Raw genomic sequence first — 12,753 nt, forward strand, 5'->3', positions numbered from 1 at the left:
TATAATGTGATTATATGTATGTATTTAGATATGTGGTTTTCTTTGTACTAACCTATGAAGATTCATCAGACGGCACCACAGTTATTAGCAAAACAAAAAATGCCTTTTCTGTAGAAACTAGGTCCTAACTAGAACTACCTTGTGGTGCCCACCTCTAAGTTTTTATATATTATTTTTTTTTAAATTTATTTATTTATTTTCACTGGAAAAAAAAAAGTTACAGAGATGTTATAGTTAGGTTCTGAATTTACTCGTACACAACCATAGAAATTCAGCAGTTATAGTTCTTTTAAGTAACTGATACTCGCACCCTGTCTATGTTTTTTTTTAAACATATAGTAATTTTCATTGCTATATGTGAATCCAACCCACAAGGGTTGACCTGTAGCCAGTCCCTGCGGCCAACCCCCTAACCACCCAACCTGATGCTGTGCACGGCCATTTGCACATGCACTGTGGAAGTTGTCTGTGGCCACTCTGGCTATGAGAATAGGTATAAAAGTCTGTATCTTGGGTTAGAGTGGCTGCCAGAGTGTCTGTCTGGGTGTGAGAGTGCATACATCAGTGTTGTAGTGGGTGCGTCAGTTTATGCGTGGGTCTGTGAGTGGGTGCACCAGGGTGTCAGTGGGTCTGTGAGAGGGTGTGTGACGGTCTGAGTGGGTGAGTAAGTGGGTCCGTAACTGTGTGAGTGGGTCTGAGTGGGTGTTTGATGGTCTGACTGGGGTTGTTATTGAGTGCATGAAGGTCTGAGTGGGGCAGTGAGTGGGTGCATGAGTGTCTGAGTGGGTCTATGAGTGGGTGCATAAGTGTCTGAGTGGGAGAATTGGTTTAAAGAGAGACAGAGCGAAAGAAAGTGAGAGGAGCTAGAGTTTTTTAGTCTTTGATGTCTGATATACATAGAAAGAGTTATTTGTTTTGAATTTAAAATCAAAAATATTTATATTTTTTTTAATGTTGGGTTCCGGAGTAGCGTGCTACTCACTAAAAAGTGATTCAACGCCTCATCAGAGTTATCAAGCACTATATAATTACAATTACAGTTACAGTGAGTATTTACTTTGCCACAAGCCAAAAAGTGCAATACATGCAGTAGTTTTAGTGGAAGCACACAAATTCAGCCCAATCAAATTCTGTACTCAGGAGGACCAACATGTCGATGGAGCTTACGCTCCTCTCTCAGGAGAAAGCTATTTTTTGTTGATCACATAAGGTAATGTGCGGGTTCCACTGTCAATTCAAGATAATGTGATGGTTGCATTGAAAATCTGTGTAGGTAAATGAGTGCCCTCCTTCCATCTGTCCTGCTGCTAGAAAAAACTACCATAAATTATCTAGTTATCCAAGACACTTTAATAGCATTATAATGTCATGGGTGTGCCTGAAAGTTGAAGCTCTGGCAGATGAATAAACAGAATGATCACAGATGTGTGGAGGGCAAGTACTTTTTCTGGAAGCACACAACTTCTTACCAATTGAAACATGTACTCCTGACCCCCAACATGTGGCCAGACCTAAAGTCCCTCTCCTGGTGATTCTCACATACTTGTGACTTGTGACCGTTAACACAGCTCACTAGAAATACCAGAAAGAGTTGCATGGGGCCCAAAGACAGAACAGGCAGATCATTATCATACATGCCAAGAAACTCTGAATTTTTGAAGCCACAAATGACTGTATTTTGGTCTCAAATTGCCTCTTTTTCAATGGAAGGCAGTGGAGGAAAATACATTTCCCTGTTTTTTTTTTCTCCAAAATCCCCCAATATCTGATAGAGACATCTAGTTGCAGATTCCTTCCCTTAGAATGTCCCCCAGGCGTCAGTCTGGATGTGGAGATTTTTCTCAAGCAGTGCCCCTACGTGCCATAAGGTGGAGTTGATTAGCTCTGCATCCGTCATCAGTGTTGTCTGCGCCAGATATGACAGCGCAGGTCCTATGTAGGTGCCACTCTGGCACGCTGGCTTTAGTTCTTTTCTTTCCATGCCAACCAGCGCTGATTTGAAGAGAGCTACCCCTCAGTAATTTTTTGACTGGTCTTTTTCAACTTTTTATCGAAGCTTTTTCGAGTGTTTACTCCTGGTGCGTCGAGGGATGTCTTTAGGAAGTCCGGTTTGATGCTCTGAGGGTCCTGTCATCAGACGATGTCTATAATGGATCCATACCTCGTGTGCCTTTGGTGCCTGGAGCACGACCACAACTGAAGTTGTCCTCTGAGTGTTTCATTCATCCGAAGGCTTTGAGGGAGTGGTCCCTGAAGCTGATGACGGCCCGGCGCTCGACTCCATGCAAATTATGGTCTCTGTTGAGAGGAAGGTTTTGGGATTGGTTGCTGTGTCCCCCCTCTTCCCACTCCAAGTCCTTGGAACTATCAGGTAAGCCAAGCATTCTTTGACTTCCCCTTGTCCGTTGGCCAACAGGACGAGGAAGCATTGTCGCTCTAGGCTTCCATCTGGGCCGACTCCATGCATCCCCGAGTTTCTGGGAACCAGAGACCCCTGCCCAATTAAAATAATTTTATGAAGCCATGAATCTAATTTTTGGTCAGTCTGGCACTGTTGGCACGTCATCGGGCCCTGTGGAGCTGGAGTCGGAAGGGGCCCCTTTGGGTTCCACACCAGCGGCTTTGGCCTCGGCTCCAAGGAGCATCCATGGATCCATTCCTGACTCCCGACCGTCCCATTTGTGCCACTTTGACCTTCACTGGCACTGACGCTACCCACCCCCCATTCTCATTGCCACCTTAGACTCAAAGCCAGATGGCCATCATGTGACGCTGACCGGAGCCTTGCCGCCTATGTCAGATCATGAGCCCTTATCCTATGGGCTGGGGTATGGTGAAGAATGGGAGGGGTCGCTAGGTCCTTTGGAATATGAGCTCCAAGACACCATGGACTGGTGAACTGACTGGGTGAAGCCAGTGAACTGCATACCTCCCCAGATACTGGCATGCTTTCTCCCCCTACCGTGGCAATGGAGGAGGGAGCGTCATATCCATGGTGGTGCGAAGAGCAGTTGAGGTCCTGGACCTGAGTTGCCTTCGGTGGCAGTCAGGACTAACCTCCTGACAGAGGTGCTTCAACCTGGAGCTTTATCCTCCAAACCCCATGCTCCCCTTCAATGAAGCCCTTACAGATGTCCTACTGGGTACCTGGTCCAAACCCAATACAGGGGCTCCTGTGAACAGGACAATTGCCTGCCATCATTGCCCTGCTCCGGGCAACCCAAGTTTCCATTTGCAAATCGCCACCCCTGAGTGCTTGGTTATCCAAACCCCCACCTCCCATGGCACGTTCTCTTCCGCACCCCCGATAGGGAATCCGAGATTCTGGACACACTTGGGAAGAAGGTGTTTTCTTCCCCAGCCTGGCATTGCGGTCCATGAATACTACATGCCTTTTGGGGCATTATTCCCACACGCTGTGGGATACAGTTGTGCAAGTTCTGCCACAGGTCCTGGAGGAGGCTCGAGCTGTACTTTCTGAAGCAGTTGCTGATGGGAGAGACGCTAAAAAGTTCACAATCCGATGTGGACCGGACACTACCAATTCGCTGAGCAGAGCGGTTGCATCAACAGTGGCCCTACGTAGACACACCTGGTTGAGGACGTCTGAGTTTTCGGGAGATGTCCAAGCTAATCTTATGGACATGACCTTTGATGGCACCCATCTCTTTGAGAAAAAGCAGACTCGATGCTCCAGTGCTTCAAGATTCTCGTGCTATGGCCAGGTCCTTGGGCCTCTTCATGGCCAGGGCCGTGGGATCCACTGACCTCATGGATCAGGGAGCCAGCGGTCTGGCCAGTCCGTTCCAATCCCCCCCCCCACACACACACACACACATACCCACCTCCCCCGCAGTTGCCTCCAAATCTTCCTAGTCTTACTCTTCCCCACCACGGACTGGTCAGAGGCAGGATTCACCATCACCTGCTCCACTAGCAATCCATCACATCAGACGGGTGGGTTTTGCAGATAGTCCGAAGGGGCTACTCCCTCCACTTTGAGACTACTCCTCCATTCATGCTACCATCTTACGATCAGATGACGGAGGATCACTGGGCACTTCTCTGAGAGGAATGTTTGGCTTTCTTGGCCAGAAGTAGGTTGCAGTTGCTATTCCTTCTACTTTCTGGTACCCAAAATGGACAAGGGTCTCCGCCGTATCCTAAACCTTCAATCCCTCAATCTCTTCCTCAAGAAGGAGAAGTTAAAAATGCTCACTCTAGCTCATGTCCTTTCTGCCCTGGACCGAGGAGACTGGATGGTAGCGTGAGACTTGAAGGACACTTATTTCCCTGTTTCCATCCTCGCTGTCCACAGACATTAGTTGTGGTTCACGGTAGGACATGAGCACTTTCAGTTCACCGTGCTCCCATTTGGCTTTACCAGCATCCCTTGCGCGCTCACCAAAGTGATGGCGGTGGTTGCAGCTCATCTGCACAGATCAGGGGTTTCAGTCTTCCCCTATCACAGTGACTGGCTGTTGTAGGAGTGCTCGCCCCAGACTGTCATCTCCTACCTCCAGACTATGGCGGACCTTCTGCATTTGCTGGGGTTCACTATCTACAAACCAAAGTCACACCTGACTCCCTCTGAGACATTCCTTTTCATCGGAGCTGTTCTGGTCACAGTACAGTTTCGCGCTTATTCTCGAGAGCGGCGAGTTCAGGATTTTCAGGCTATGATATTGATGTTTCAGCCTCTATCCTGGAGAACTCTGAGGCTGCTGGACCTCATGGTCTCCTGCATCATGTTGGTGACACATGCCAGTTTGCCTATGTGGGCTCTGCAGTGGGACATGAAGGTCCAGTTGGCACAGCATCAGGGAAATCTCTCCAACAGGGTCCATATCTCAGAGGGAACTGCATGAGATCTGCAGTTGTGGCTAATAAACCACGATTGGGTCAGAGGCAGCTCCCTCTTCCTTCCCCAACCAGATCTGACAGAAGTGACAGATGTGTCGCTCCAGGGATGGGGCGAATATCTGGGAGAGGTGGAGATCAGAGGCATCTGTTCTCTGGCGGAGTCCAGACTCCAGATCAACCTTTTGCAGCTCCATGCGATCAGGCTAACATTGAAAACATATCTTCCCACTCTCTAGGGAAAGGTAGTGCAGGTGTTCACAGACAACACCACCACCATGTGGTGCTGCAACAAGCAGGGCGGTGTGGGGTTGTGGACCCTGTATCTAAAAGCTCTGCGCCTCTGGACATGGCTGGAACAACAGGGCATTTCCCTGGTGGTTCAACATCTGGCAGGCTCTCTGAATGCCAGAGCGGACAAAGTCAGCTGAAAATATCTGGTCGATCATGAATGGCTTCCCCATCCGGAGGTGACACAAAGGCGGTCATTCTGACCGCGGCGGTCGCCGCCCGCCAAGCGGTTCCTGCCGAAAGACTGCACCGCGGTCAAAAGACCGCGGCGGTCATTCCGGCTTTCCCGCTGGGCCGGCGGGCGACCGCCAGAAGACCGCCGGCCGGCCCAGCGGGACAGCCCCTTCAACAATGAAGCCGGCTCGGAATGGAGTCGGCGGAGTTGAAGGGCTTCGACGGGTGCAGTGGCACCCGTCGCGATTTTCACTGTCTGCTAAGCAGACAGTGAAAATCTTTGTGGGGCCCTGTTAGGGGGCCCCTGCACTGCCCATGCCAGTGGCATGGGCAGTGCAGGGGCCCCCAGGGGCCCCACGGCACCCGTTCCCGCCATCCTGGTTCCGGCGGTGGACACTGCCAGAAACAGGCTGGCGGTAAGGGGGTCGGAATCCCCATGGTGGTGCTGCAAGCAGCGCCGCCATGGCGGGTTCCCTGGGCCAGCGGGAAACTGGCGGGAAACCGCCGGCTCCCCTTTAAGCCGCGGTCAGAATCGCCCAGGAAGCACCGCCAGCCTGTTGGCGGTGCTTCCACCGCACTCCACCATGGCGGTCATGGACCGCCAAGGTCAGAATGACCCCCAAAGTCTCTTTCGCCAGTGGGGAGAGTCTCGATTAAAACTGTTCCTCTCCTCAGAGAATGTGTAAAGTCAGCAGGTTTGCACATTGAAGTTTCCAATGTGGCAGTCGCTCTGGGACATTTTTCATCTTCAGTGGAACATAGGCCGCCTTTACACCAATACCACTCCTGCCAGAGTTCTTATGAAGATCAAGAGCGACCAAGCACAAATAATGCTTGTGGCTCCAGACTGGGTACGAAAAGTCTGGTATATGGAGCTACCGATCATGCACATCGATCCTCCAATCAGACTGCCACTTCGGGAGGATCTTCTATTGCAGCAGCAGGAGAGGTTTCTCCACCTGAACCTGTCCTGTCTCCACCTTCTTTCGTGGAGATGGAGTGGTTACAGCTTTTGACCTTTCGCCCGAAGTCTGTAAGGTAATCTTGGCAGCCAGGTGTCCCGCCACAAAAATGGTATTCCCTGTCATTGAAAGAAATTGGGGGCTGGTGCTCAGACCAGTCTGTTGACACCCTTTCTGCCCCTCTCTCTGAGGTTGTATTGTTTATCCTTGCTCTGGTCCAGCAGGGCTCTGCTGTGGGCATTCTTAAGGATTGTTTATTTGCTATTTCTGTTTTTTTGAGGTTGCTTGATCAACTTTCTTTGTTTAAGTTCCTTATTGTTCATAAGTTCTTCAAGGGTCTTATGTATCTTTTTCCTTCATCCCCATAAATATGCCCCCAAGGGATTGGAATTTGGTTTTGATATGTCTGTTGTGCTGTCCTTTAGAGCTTCTCCACAATTGTCCTCTCAGGTGTCTCACTTTGAAAACAGCCTTCCTTGTGGCCATTATATCTTCCAACAGAGTGAGTGAGCTGCAGGCATTGTCATCTAAGCCGCCATACCTGTCCATCTATCTTGACAATGTGGTGCTTTGCACTAGGGCCTCCTTACTGCCAAAAGTTGTTTCGCCCTTTCATGAAGGGAAATCCATCACCTTGCCTACGTTATACACACCTCCACATCCTTCTAAAGAAGAGGAGAGGCTCCACCACATGGCCCCAAAAAGAGCGTTGGCATTCTACCTTTATCATACAAAAGCATTCCGGGTGAATGATCAACTTTTTGTCAGTTATGTGGTTGTGAAAGGTCGTGCAGTGCAGAAGTTGACCATCTCAAGATGGGTTATATTCTGAATCAAGATCAGCTACGCACTGGATAAAAAGCAATCTTCTGAGGGTTTGCCTGCTCATTCTACCCGAGCTAAAGTTGTGACCAGTGCGTTAGCACACGGAGTTCCAGTTCTTGACATCTGTCAGGCGGCGTAGTGGGCATCTCTGCACACGTTTGCCAAACACTACTGCCTGGACAGGCAGGTGCGTAGGGAGGGGCACTTTGCCCATCAGTCCTGCAGGACTTTCTAATATAATCTTGGTTCGCAGACCCACCTCCGGAGATGGTATTGCTTGGGTTATCTATCTATGCTGAGGCAAGGAATCTGCAACTAGATGTCTCTATCAGATCGACAAGTTACTTACCTTAGCTAACGCTTTAGATGATAGAGACATCTAGTTGCAGATTCCTTACCGACCCACCCATCCTCCCCCCTCTGCGAACTGATTTCTAGTGGCAGGGACCTCCCTTTCAGGGCCTTAGTTTTGACACACCAGTATTCAGTTCATTTACAGCTCTGTGCTTCTGGCGTGGAAAGTTGTCGAAGAAACTGATGTCAGTGCACCAGGGTGGTGCCTATATAGGATTCACAATGTCATATCCGGTGCGGATGACAGCGACAGACGCGAAGCCAACCGACGCCACGTAACGGGACGCAGGGGTACTGCTCGAAAAAAATCTCCAGATCGAGACTGGTGCCTGGGGAAAATTGCAAGGTAAGACCTCTGCAACTAGATATTGTCTCTACCGGATAAGGTGTGACCGAAGGTAAGTAGCTTGGTTTTCTCATTCTAAAATGTTGGCATGTATCACATTATCTAAATTGCTCAGCTCTCTCAGTGGTAACCCAATAAGGTTTGTGTGCGGAAAAAAACAGGTCCTCCGGTAATACAGAAGGCCACAGTAAGGTGAGGGTCATTATCTAGGCATATATGGAAGACAATACAGTGTCCTCAACAGGTTAGTTTTAATATCACTTCATTATGTTGCCTTTTAAAATGAACGGAGAAAATCAAAACCCACTAGTAACAAAAAAGGGAGGAGACAGTTAACACTTCTCACTGTAGTTTTTACAGACTGCAGTGCGCACAATTAAAAGCTTACCTTTAAGCTAAAATTGCTAAGACAGAGGCATGGGGAGCGAAGACAGAACGGGCTGATTGTAATCTAAATTAAATAACTCGAGGCATGGAAGACAGTAGACGCCTTCGCCCACGCGAGCATTTCTTGATAACCCAGACTCAATGCCTGAATATCAGAGTTCAGAATCTTTCGCCTGTCCCTGCCTCCCTCCCGCACCACAAACGGAGAAGGTGGCATCTCTAAGTTGTCTGCGGTGGAATTTAAAAGGTTCTATTCATCCAACACCTTCATAAATGTGCCTTTTCTTTCCTTTTCTTATCTCGATGGAATTGAACATTTGAAAGGAGAACAAGAAACGCTCAGTAAAATTTCCAGCTTTTCATTCCAAGAGGACAGTGAGACCAGCAACCCTGTTGCATGCAGCCCTTCACTTATCTTGTGTTGATTTTCACTTGAGCAAAGAATTCCTGTGTGAAAGGAGAAGAAAGGCGGAACGAGGAGGGTTCTTAAAAAATACTTAGGCCTGATTATGAGCTTTCGGGATGGGTATATGGAATTTATTGCTCCTGGTAAAATTCTATACCCCTGAGTTCTGAAATTATGAAGTGGATTATATTCAATCTTTCCTGAATTAGTGCCCTGAAGAGAAGGCATACAGGGCTCGAAAAATCTACTGGACCACTCACTATGGCGAGTTTCATTATATGAGGTCAAGCTATTTTTAGATTCCACTCCACCCTTCTGGGTAGTGGACAAAGGACAGGTGTTCCATTTCATTCAGAAACTGAATTAGCAATTAAGATGCCTATAAATCTTATTCTTGTCACATTTGCTCTGTGTTCAGAGACAGAGGTCAAAAGTCAGTTTATCTTTTTGCAATGGGAACACTTTTCCGTGTGACTGCAGAGTTCCAGGATTTTGTAAAGTGAACTGTCTGGCCTATGTGAAATGAAAGGCTTTTGGTATCAGGTTTTTCCCAGCACACAACATTTATATAACTAAGTCAGTTTTACAAACATTTCAAAATATATTTCAGTAGCTGTGAAAGACCATTTTTTGTACTTCTGTGTGTTGAAAAGAATGTTTTAATAGGATGAAAAAAAAGTCAGAACACTACTTGGTGATGTCCAAAAGATAAATGTTTTCTGAAACCCAATTTTCACAGATTATTGTTACTGCACTATATAGTTTTATCAGTAAAGCTGCAAATTAGTGGGAAGGTTTTTGGAGATTTCCTGGAAATTTACTGTCTGTAAATGGCAGTGCACTACCACGTCATGCTTTAGTAATATATTTATGAAAAGTGAGTGTTTAAACATAAACTGAGAAATACTCCTGCCCTGATGGCAAAGCTATTAGTAAACTAAGTAGCAAGTCATACATGGATCATGTGTACCCTATATGTGGGCTAGATTTATTATACATGGAGCAAACGTTTAGTATAGTTAAGCAAACAAAAGATGATTTTTTTACAGCAGAAATGCTGACCTCACATATTTGAAGGTGCACTCATATGTGAGGATGAAGAAAAAGGTCACTGTAATACAATACTTGCCTAGGATCGCACAATTTGAGACCCGTTTCCGGGTCAAGTACATTACAGCTAGGTCAAGTAGATCATTCAAGCTATTCGACTTGCAGGTCTAGTAACATTTTAATGATTTTTCGAGGCCTGGCATAATCTGCACTAAAATCTTCACGTCTTGGTATTTATGGGCCTTCTTTCGCAGGTAAATTTTCAGAGGTGTGACCTGCAAAAATGTAACAGGGGTGCGCACTTTGTCACACCTGGTAATTGCCTGGTGCTTTAAAGGCCATACAACTCGTAATTACAACCTCAGCAACACAGTAGTTTGCTCAGGTGTTGAATTTTCTGGGACACTTTTATTCAGGCCATTTCTAAAGATGACCGCCAATTTTGGAGTATTTAAACAAGAAGGCCTTAGTTCACAAAATAATATATATTTCATGAAAATTCAGTTGTGCAAAAAACACTCACCACTTACACAAGAACAAAGCACCTTTCTACACTTTACACATACAGAAGGATCCGAACTGCAAGAGAGTAGTGATTAAGGGATTGCTACTTTTTAATGGCCCTGTCTTCTCACATATAAAGGGAGCTACTACACCGGGGGCAAAGATGGGCAACACAAATTATGAACATACCTATGTAGAAAGTCAGCTGCATTTGACAATTCAGTTCTCCGATTTTACCACTTCCAAAGCACTTTGCAAATCTACCAGAGAGGCACAAAGCAGGTGATTTCACTGGAAAATGGATCCAGTGCATCCAAGGCGACTTTATCAGATGTATTATCATGATTCTTTTTGTCTTTCTTCTAAAAATATGAGAAACATATTCCAAATGGCACCAGCCTATTGCAATTGAGTCTGCTCTTGTCAAACCATGCTTGTTGTCCTTCTGTATTTCTGGTTAAGTCATATACTGCTCCCCTCATACATTACCCTAAAGATTTTGTTTGTGTGCATGGGAATGTTTGGAAATTAGTGACAATTTAGTGTAAAATCTGAATATCTATAACATATTTTATTGCATATTCACTATGTTCACATAATTTGCTGTAGACATTAATATTTGTGTTTTAACATGTTTTCCTTTCTTAAGGGCACTTACATGGTGGACATCAGATTCATGCAACAAGATAAACGGAACAGACGGGTCCTACTTCCATCCATTAATAAGCAAAGACGAAACTCTGTACATGTTTTCCTCAGACCTTTGTAGGTAAGGAAGAAATATATACATTTAGGAATTATGTTTCAGTTACACAGTCTGTTATGCACCGGAACCTCCCTTCCATCATAGGTGAATTGAAGAATTTGTGCTCAGTAAAGAAACACAAGCTCCCATGTCCCTGCGGTGATGACAATCAAGCAAATTAACAAATCATTTTAACAGCCACACTTTTATAATTATTTTCACAGGAAGATATCTTTACAAAGTCACATACTTTGAAAACTCCTAAATAAGGGTAGATCCAGAATAGGTGTAAAAAATTGAAAAAATCATCCTGTGGCCATCAACCAACTGAAATTCTGGAAACCTTCTACTTGATGCTGACTTCTTCATTCCTCTTCTTTTGCCATTGAGTTTTGTCCAGGATCCAATAACTAAGAAATCATTGCTTTGAAACTTTAAGGGTCCCTTTCTAAGCACTAACCCAAACAGGAGGGGAAATAGTAATTTGGTGCTACGGCCATGGATCAAGATACCTCATGAATCATTTTGCGATCACAAACAAGTCAGATATTTGTAAACTGGTCATTATGACTTTTGACATTCAAATGTTTGAGTTTTGTTCAGGTTGCCATCATATGTATTTGATCAAAGATATCAATATTTTATGTTCTAATTGAGGTCATTGTCTGCTAAAGCTTCCTATTTAGCATTCTTACACAATGTGCTGCTGTTTGAGTGTTAAAAGCCTCTAATACTCACGAGTAATTAGATTGGCACAGGAAAAAAGCTGCAATTAAAGCAGATGTTGAGCACTTTAAGGATCACTCTGGGATTTTGATTTGAAACACATCTTTTCCAAAAAAGAAAGTCACAGGTCGTGAATTTTGAATTAGGGTAATCAGATCAAAGTTAAAGAAACCTGGGTCATGTTGGAAGCAAATGTTCAATATTATTGGGGACAAACGTTCAGACACTCTTGCTGTCTCTTAGGTTCTCTAAATGAACAACTGATTTTCATGAAACACAAATTCTTGGCATAGTGGCCTTTGAAAACATGAATCCCTTAAATATATATGAGTGTGTAGTGAACACTTTGGCACCCACGATTTACACCCCTTTGACATTGATAACTTAGACACCCGTCGTTGATCCTCTGATGCTGATTGAGCATGCTCCTCGATGGATCTGACAGATGATAAATATTTTGGAAGCTGATTTATTTGCCCATGATGTTAACAAGCATACTGGTAAAGATTAACATAACAGTAAGTATTTTGCAGACATTAATCCTGACAGTGCCTAATAAAATTATGTTATGAGTGAGAAAAAAACATACAGATAGAATCACGTCCATGTTTACCCATAAACTGACTTTACCATGTTGATGATGCCTTCAAACAAGACAACCAAGTGTTTAAATGCCTGAGGAAGAAACCTATGTACCTCCGCAGCAATGGCTTTAAGAATAGCTATTGACCGGTGTGCATCACAATTTACTATGAATCAAAGAAACAAACTGCTAAAACACTTTGCTGTAAGTAGCTTGTGGTATTAGCCATTGTTGAAAAGGTCATATTGGCCTCAAATTGCTGTATTATAGTAGTATTAGATGTGGGCAAGGAAGCACCAGATTAATGTCCACAGGTTTAAGGCCAAACAGATGCCTGGGAATTAAATACTCAGACTTGGAAGCAGAGTCACGTTTAAACAAACTAGCCGTGTTGGCGACCAGAGAATGGAGCCTGCCTAAGTGCAATGTGAGCTCTGCTCCTTTCCCACTGTAAATGGCTTCAATCTTCACCCTCTGGCCAACTGGAGGAAGCAGAATCAATAGAGAGCCTGATAATAGGACCCAGGAGGCCGGGACACA

The 12,753-nt window shown here is 45.3% G+C and overlaps 1 protein-coding gene across 1 annotated transcript in view; it reads left to right on the forward strand.

Moving 5' to 3' along the window:
* Positions 1–12,753, forward strand: part of SCARB2 (scavenger receptor class B member 2) — a 420,920-nt gene that overhangs the window by 278,747 nt on the left and 129,420 nt on the right. The window contains exon 6 of the mRNA XM_069236840.1: positions 10,809–10,928. Coding sequence (XP_069092941.1) covers positions 10,809–10,928 — 120 coding nt within the window. The remainder of the gene's footprint in view (positions 1–10,808; positions 10,929–12,753) is intronic.

The sequence above is a fragment of the Pleurodeles waltl genome, chromosome 1_2, assembly GCF_031143425.1.
Source record: "Pleurodeles waltl isolate 20211129_DDA chromosome 1_2, aPleWal1.hap1.20221129, whole genome shotgun sequence".
In the NCBI taxonomy this organism is placed as follows: domain Eukaryota; kingdom Metazoa; phylum Chordata; class Amphibia; order Caudata; family Salamandridae; genus Pleurodeles; species Pleurodeles waltl.